This window comes from Pelobates fuscus, chromosome 2 (assembly GCF_036172605.1).
Source record: "Pelobates fuscus isolate aPelFus1 chromosome 2, aPelFus1.pri, whole genome shotgun sequence".
Taxonomy (NCBI): domain Eukaryota; kingdom Metazoa; phylum Chordata; class Amphibia; order Anura; family Pelobatidae; genus Pelobates; species Pelobates fuscus.
The window spans coordinates 27808926-27817947 of NC_086318.1; the positions used below are offsets into that span (position 1 = coordinate 27808926).

At 40.7% G+C, this 9022-nt stretch overlaps 1 protein-coding gene across 1 annotated transcript in view; it reads left to right on the top strand.

Annotated features, from left to right (window-relative positions):
- Positions 1-5186, top strand: part of LOC134586114 (astacin-like metalloendopeptidase) — an 80098-nt gene extending 74912 nt beyond the window's left edge. Inside the window, exon 14 of the mRNA XM_063441624.1 lies at positions 5125-5186. Within this exon, the coding sequence (XP_063297694.1) occupies positions 5125-5186 (62 nt within the window). The remainder of the gene's footprint in view (positions 1-5124) is intronic.
- The last annotated feature ends 3836 nt before the right edge of the window (positions 5187-9022 follow it).

Sequence of the window (9022 nt, forward strand, 5' to 3'; positions counted from 1 at the left end):
GGCGTGTAGGAATGCCTGAAATGGCCAAACACCTTCCTGGCCTGCTTCAGGATGTCCTGTAAGCCTGTGTACTTATGCACAAAGCATTGTACGATCAGATTACACACATGTGCCATGCACGGCACATGTGTCAACTTGCCCAACTTCAATGCCGCCAACATATTTGTTCCGTTGTCACAAACCACTTTGCCGATCTCCAGTTGCTGCGGAGTCAGCCAGTTTTCCACCTGTGCATTCAGGACGGACAGGAGTGCTTGTCCGCTGTGACTCTCTGCTTTCAAGCAAGTCAAACCCAAGATGGCATGACACTACCGTATCCGGGATGTGGAACAGTACCTGGGGAGCTGGGGGGGTGCCGTGATGTGGAGCAAGACGCAGCAGCAGAAGAGGACTCAGCTGAGGAGGTTATGGAAGAGGATGGAGTAGGAGGAGTAGAGGAGGTGGCAGCAGGCCTGCCTGCAAGTCGTGGCGGTGTCAGCAACTCCTCTGCAGAGCCACACATTCCATGCTTGGCAGCCGTCAGCAGGTTTACCCAATGCGCAGTGTAGGTGATATACCTGCCCTGACCATGCTTTGCAGACCAGGTATCAGTGGTCAGATGGACCCTTGCCCCAACACTGGGTGCCAGAAATGCCATTACTTCCTTTTGCACAATCGAGTACAGGTTGGGGATTGCCTTTTGTGAAAAGAAATTTCGTCCGGGTACCTTCCACTGCGGTGTCCCAATAGCTACACATTTTTTGAATGCCTCAGACTCCACCAGCTTGTATGGTAAAAGCTGGCAGGCTAATAGTTCAGACAAGCCAGCTGTCAGACGCTGAACAAGGGGGTGACTTTCTGACATTGGCTTCTTACGCTCAAACATGTCCTTGACAGACACCTGACTGTGGGCAGATGAGCGGGAACTGCTCAAGGCGAGAGACGGAGTGGCGGATGGTTGAGAGGGGGCAAGGAGGACAGCAGTGGTTGACGTGGCTGAAGATGCTGGACCAGGAGGAGGATGGCAGCTTTGAGTTTGTGTGCTGCTTGTACTCATGTGTTGATCCCATAGGCGTTTGTGATGTGCGATCATGTGCCTACGCAAAGCAGTTGTACCTAGGTGGGTGTTGGACTTCCCACGACTCAGTTTCTTTTGGCACAGGTTGCAAATGGCATCACTGTTGTCAGAGGCAGACACACAAAAAAAAATGCCACACTGCTGAGCTCTGCAATGACGGCATTCTGGTGGTGGACACAGCATGCGTTGATTGGCGTGCTGTTGGGCTGACCCCGGGTGCCGATGCATACTGTCTGACTGTGCCACTAGCTCCTTGCGACGACCTCCCCCTGCTTTTAACTCGTCTCCTCCTCCGCTCTGTCTCCCCATCTTAACTTTCGCCTTGTTCTTCTTCTTGCCGAGCGGGCACCCACGTGACATCCATGGACGCATCGTCATCATCAACCGCTTCACTTGTATCTGACAACTCAGCAAAGGAAGCAGCAGCGGGTACAACATCATCATCATCACACCGTACGTCCATGTGTGTAATGCTGCCTGACTGAGACATATCCCTGTTATCTACATCCTCTAGCAATAATGGTTGCACATCACTCATTTCTTCAAACGGATGTGTAAGTAACTCCTCTGACAGATAAAGTGAAGCGGCTGTGGTGCTAGTGTTGGTGTTGGCGGCAGGCGGGTGAGTGGTATCTTGAGAGGTACCCGAAGCTAAGCTGGAGGAGGATGGTGCGTCAAGGTTCCGAGCGGAAGCTGTAGAAGATTGGGTGTCCTGTGTTAGCCAGTCAACTATGTCCTCAGAACTTTTCAAGTTCAGGGTACGTGGCCTCTGAAAACTGGGCATTATCCTAGGGCAAAAGGGAATCACAGCACCACAAGCACAATGGCCCCTGCGGGGTGGCCTGCCTCTGCCTGTCATTTTTTTTGGATTAGTGGTACTATGCGTGCAAGCAACTGTTAGACCAGATATGAGTGGCACTGTGCAGTGGCAGAGGTTGGCAGAGTACACGCTGTAGGCCTGACACACCCGCTTGAAGACAACTAACTGCTATTCAATCTATAACAGTGAAAAAAGTGTTTTGGTTTTAAATGCACGCTATTGTGACACCAGATATAAGTGGCAATGTGCACTGTCAGAGGTTGGCAGAGTACACGCTGTAGGCCTGACACCCGCTTGAAGACAACTAACTGCTATTCAATCTATAACAGTGAAAAAAGTGTTTTGGTTTTAAATGCACGCTATTGTGACACCAGATATGAGTGGCAATGTGCACTGGCAGAGGTTGGCAGAGTACACGCTGTAGGCCTGACACCCGCTTGAAGACAACTAACTGCTATTCAATCTATAACAGTGAAAAAAGTGTTTTGGTTTTAAATGCACGCTATTGTGACACCAGATATAAGTGGCAATGTGCACTGTCAGAGGTTGGCAGAGTACACGCTGAAGGCCTGACACCTGCTTGCAGACAACTAACTGCTATTCAATCTAAAACAGTGAAAAAAGTTTTTTTTTTTTAAATGCAATCTATTGCGACACCAGATAAGAGTGGCACTGTGCACTGGCAGATGTTGGCAGAGTACACGCTGTAGGCCTGACACCCGCTTGAAGACAACTAACTGCTATTCAATCTATAACAGTGAAAAAAGTTTTTTGTTTTAAATGCACGCTATTGTGACACCAGATATGAGTGGCAATGTGCACTGTCAGAGGTTGGCAGAGTATACGCTGTAGGCCTGACACCCGCTTGAAGACAACTAACTGCTATTCAATCTATAACAGTGAAAACATTTTTTTGTTTTTTAAATGCAATCTATTGCGACACCAGATAAGAGTGGCACTGTGCACTGGCAGAGGTTGGCAGAGTACACGCTGTTGGCCTGACACACAGACGCTTGCAGACAACTAACTGCTATTCAATCTATTACAGTGAAAATAACATTTTTGTTTTTAAATTCACGCTATTGTGACACAAGATATGAGTGGCACTGTGCACTGGCAGAGGTTTGCAGAGTACATGCTGTAGGCCTGACACACCCGCTTGAAAACAACTAACTGCTATTCAATCTATAACAGTGAAAAACATTTTTTTGTTTTTAAGTGCACGCTATTGTGACACCAGATATGAGTGGCAATGTGCACTGGCAGAGGTTGGCAGAGTACACGCTGTAGGCCTGACACCCGCTTGAAGACAACTAACTGCTATTCAATCTATAACAGTGAAAAAGTTTTTTGGTTTTACATGCACGCTATTGTGACACCAGATATGAGTGGCAATGTGCACTGGCAGAGGTTGGCAGAGTACACGCTGTAGGCCTGACACCCGCTTGAAGACAACTAACTGCTATTCAATCTATAACAGTGAAAAAAGTGTTTTGGTTTTAAATGCACGCTATTGTGACACCAGATATGAGTGGCAATGTGCACTGGCAGAGGTTGACAGAGTACACGCTGTTGGCCTGACACACAGACGCTTGCAGACAACTAACTGCTATTCAATCTATTACAGTGAAAAAATTGTTTTTTGGTTTTAAATGCATGCTATTGTGACACCAGATATGAGTGGCACTGTGCACTGGCAGAGGTTGGCAGAGTACACGCTGTTGGCCTGACACACAGACGCTTGCAGACAACTAACTGCTATTCAATCTATAACAGTGAATTTTTTTTTGTTTTTAAATGCAAGCTATTGTGACACCAGATATGAGTGGTGGCACTGGGCAAGTGGGCACAGTATCCACTGTGAGCCTGACACAGAAGCTGGCAGGCAGGCAACTGCAATTAGATTACACAGGAAAAAAAAGCAGACTTATGTTCTAGCCCTAAAATTGGCTTTTTGGGGTGCTGTCCTTACAGCAGAGATCAGATGAGTCCTTCAGGACTGTAGTGGACACTGAATACACTAGCCTAGCTATACATTTCCCTATCAAATGAGCAGCAGCTAAACTTTCCCTCCTCTATCTAAGAATGCAGCTTCAGAATGAATCTAAAATGGATGCTGTACAGGAGGTGGAAGGGTCTGGAAGGGAGGGTCTTCTGCTGATTGGCTGTAATGTGTCTGCTGACTGTGAGGCACAGGGTCAAAGTTTACTCAATGATGATGAAGAGGGGGCGGATCGAACCGCGCATGTGTTCTCCCGCCGTGGCGAACGTGAACACGCTATGTTCGCCAGGAACTATTCGCCAGCGAACAGTTCGGTACATCACTAGTCAGAAGTAAGGGGCTGCTAAAGTGCTTTTCCTCATAGGCTGCAAACAAGTTAAATAGTGTCTGCAGAGCATGAGAGAACTGCTCTGTTGTGTGGTCCTGGTGCTCAAAACGAGCCTCACAAGTGGCTAACTAGGGTCCATGGCCAATGTCATGCTTTCTAACCCCAACATGCAGTGTATGAACCCAACTCCAAAGAGTCAGCAAATAATAACTTTTCAAGTGGCTCAGTTAAGTACAAACGTTGGATTCGTCACCTGTACAAATGAATGTCTCAATCCAGAAGAAGTAAAGGAGAAAAAGGAACCTGTAATAAAACACAATAATGGTTAATGATAACAGGGGGAATGGATGAAGCAATCTGATTCATTTTTTTTTTTTTTGTCTTTCGTTCAGAATAGACGGACGGACACATCTAAGATTCAAACAGGCCAGCATCCTGAACTACAAATACTAGAATGTAAAGGAAATTCCTCAATTGTACTGAAGTTCTCTAGTAGGGCCTAGTAAAAGCAGCCGGACCTATGTTCCCGGTAATATTACAAGTGAGCTAGAATATCAACCATTAGGTGAAAAAAGGTAGCAGTGAAGTGGATAAGGCCCTACTGAAACAGGAGAACTGTGTTCAGCCAGAAGAGTATATTGTTGGTCAACAAATGCCAGTATTTGTTCAAAGTTGGCTTCATGATATTCCAGCCAGCTTCATAGGTGCTCATACAAAGAATTACTTGTTTAAAGCTACTAAAATTGTGTGTATCCATTAGTAGTGCATCACGTTCTGTGTGTAAGGCATGTGTATAGGCATTTTTGAGGCATCGGTTAGAATAACTTTACTCATGGAAAGCTAGTCAAAGTTGGCAAGATTTATGTAGTCAAACTGATTTTAATTTTTTGATTTTGACAATTGCCTGGGTCTCTCAGGCACCTTCAGCCTCTCAGGTCTTCTGGATATCACCAAAGCAGAAGTTCCCATTCCACCTTAGGAATATAAATTTAGTCCTTGTTTGGACATCTTTTATTAGCTGAGAGTCTAAGCTGATGTTCTTAGCAAAGTAATAGTGCCAAAGAGGGACAAACTTGATGTTGCATAAGTGTAATGAGAAGACCAAAAGATTGAAAGGACTGCTGGCAAATGAAAGACCTAAGAATGTTTGACATAATTTTAACTATTTACAGAGTGATGGAAGCAAGGTATTCTAACAACACAATCCCTACAGGAGGCTGAAATGAATCAGAATTTACCTATGATATCAGCCATAACTTAGTTAACTATATACATGACAGACAAGTTAAATTCCGTTTGAACTTTGAAGAGTCATAGATGACTTGGATCATTTTCTGTGGATATGGTGCTTAGGCAGTCCCTTTAAATGTTTGATGGTATCTGATGTGTGCAACTGCACTATACTTAAAATGAACAAGTATTTTTCATTTGTTGGTTTTTGTTGTGGTTGTTTCTTTTATTTCACTTAAACTTTTATGATTATTAAATTACAAAATCTGTTCTAGAATATTGCATATTCTATGTTTCTATTGATTATATATATGGATGTGTGGATTGACATAAGCAACAGATGGTATCAATAAGTCACAAGGCTTTCTTTGTCCGAGAGCTCTGGAATGTGGATTTGGGGGTCTTGTCCTTATATGGCTAGAGTTATAGTCTGATGTCAGTATGGGCACATATATATAGTAACAAGGTCTCTCTCTCTCTCTGGGCTCTCTCTCTTGGCTCTGTCTCTTGGCTCTTGGCTCTCTCGGGCTCTCTCTTGATGTAAAGATGTAAGGATGCTGTTGAATGTCCATTATTCTGTAACATCATTTGTTGTTTTATTATGTATCCATAACTAAGAATAAACCTGAAGAAACCGTAAGTCAGATTGCGTATTAGTACTTTTCAATAATATAGACATATATTATTGTGGCGAGCATTTGGTCCAAGACTATATATACAAAAGACGTATATATATCAATCAACTGAAGACAAGAAGAAATTAAGAAGATCAGCCAGTCTTCTATTCAAGTTTTGTTCCCACTTCAAGGACGGAGAGAGAACAATCGAGATACAAAGCTGTTTTGGAACTGGGAAAACAAACTTGAAGAGAAAAAAAGAATCTAGACTGTCACAGAAGAACTGTGTTTGTAAGAAGAAGAAAGGTTTCAAACCAGAAAGACTGTACCAGACTTTTTTCTACAACTGAGACAAAAAGCAGCACAAGATACAACGTGAATTCTAGAAGCAAGCACGTGGCAGAGATTGGCAAGCGTCCCGATCCAAGCCCAGAACTGCGCGGCTGTGTGGATGAAGCAACGAATTAGACAGAAATAACTGATCTGGTAAAGCGTGACAGATCCTTGTGGCAATAAATCAGGAAAGCATTCCTTCAGACAGCTGGACATTGACTGTTGGAAAGAGACTTTTCATCTGATCTGCAAACTGTGATGGAAGATTCTACAGAGTTAATTTGATACAGAAGATTAACAGACTTACAAAGAAATAAAAGATTGACACTAAAATACATATCATTTCCTAAATATTAACAAAGAAGAAAACAGACAATGAAACATTATTGAACAGTTATGAGTATTAATACCAAAAGAGTATTTATAAATGTGTAACACATAGAGTAAAATTATGAAAGGATAGTATTATGAAGAGAACTATTACATTATTACCTATACATAGAATAAGAAGTATCAGAAGTAGATAAAATATGAAGTTGATAAAATAAGGATCATGGTTACTTAATACTACAAAGATTGAGTGCAATAGTATTGCATAGATTCACTAGAATTAATATTTTGTTTATAATAGAGGTGAAGTGAAACTAACAATGGTAATATAAGGAATATAAGGAAGACAACTAAGGAAGGATAATTTATATTGATTAAATAATGGTATACATTAAGAATGCCTTGGATATAAGAGTTCAGAGATCCAAAAGGAATTGAATTGAATTTAGTACACAACTATATCTGACCTAAGTCTATAAAGGTATGGACTAGGGAGAATAGGTTTCTGGATATGACAGTATCCAATGAATACGTTGTTATTGGTTGTTTTATGATTACCCTGAGTTTGTTAGATGCAGACTAGGAATAAGAGTTTCTGGGCAGTATGACCCCAAGTTTATTTTATTTTATTTTATTTTATTTTAGTCAGTTGAAGTGTACTAAGGAATACGGATTGGTAAGAACATTAGGACAATCCTACTTTTAAGATGTATTACATTAATAAGTCATCAAAATGAAGGTCTAATGAGGAGAGTGATGATAATTAATTTAAATTATCCTTTCCAAGTTCTTTTAAAGTAAACTATGTTTCTGTTGAATGAAAAGTTTGTTACTACAAGGTGGAATTTTAGTGAAAATTATAATTATGTAAACAAAAACAAATCTATGATAGAAAGATTTCTGGGTGGAGAATTTCTAGAACAATAAGTATTGTCAACACCATGAACATTATTTGTAGAATTGTTGTAGAACTTTTATGGTTTATAACACAACCTTTGAATGAGTCTTATAAGTAGTGTTGATATTTTTCAGGTAGTGAGAGCCTACTGAATATACAAATTAAATAATATGATTGTAAAGTATTGATACAATCATCACTAGGTGGTATTAATCGTATAGGAATGTAATTCATGAATACAAATGACCTAAAGATTTTAAGGTTGCTGAAAACCATATGATTCATGGAAATATAATTGGACAGGATATACAAGCAATACATGTATTAGTAGTTTAGTAGTTTAGTAATATCCGGTATTGAGAATGAAAATACTTTGTTATATGTGTCTGTAGGAATATGATAGTGATACACAGTTATTATCTAGAAAGTTACGATCTTGATTTTGTTGTCTACAAAGACATGACTGTACCTGAGCAGGTCGATCTTTCTGATTGCTTTACATTGTTTATTGGATCAACACTTGTAAATATTTTATTTTATTCATTTATTATTGTTATATATATATATATGTACAAGTAGTTATGATGTAACATGGATATGGATATCAATACATAGCTGAAACAGAGGGAGTTTGAAGTGAAGTAAGCAGTATAAGGGATAGAAACTCGACCTTCTAAGAACTCTCATATAATAGAAAGTTGTGACTACATCTTGTTCTATGCTCAATGAATGTGATACGAGTGATGTATGAATGGACAGCTTAGTGACATTGTGTTCTGGTTTTAAAACAAACCATAGACAGAGGGAATGTAGAATATTGCATATTCTATGTTTCTATTGATTATATATATGGATGTGTGGATTGACATAAGTAACAGATGGTATCAATAAGTCTCAAGGCTTTCTTTGTCCGAGAGCTCTGGAATGTGGATTTGGGGGTCTTGTCCTTATATGGCTAGAGTTATAGTCTGATGTCAGTATGGGCACATATATATAGTAACAGAGGGACACAAGGTCTCTCTCTCTCTGGGCTCTCTCTCTTGGCTCTGTCTCTTGGCTCTTGGCTCTCTCTGGCTCTCTCTCAATGTAAAGATGTAAGGATGTAAAGAAGTCCAGCAATTACCATCAGCTGTTGAATGTCCATTATCCTGTAACATCATTTGTTGTTTTATTATGTATTCATAACTAAGAATAAACCTGAAGAAACCGTAAGTCAGATTGCGTATTAGTACTTTTCAATAATATAGCCATATATTATTGTGGTGAGCATTTGGCCAAGACTATATATACAAAAGACGTATATATATCAATCAACTGAAAACAAGAAGAAATTAAGAAGATTTAACAGTGACGATGTATTCCAACCAGATTTTACATCTGTGCTTCCACATTCATATCCTCTAAGCA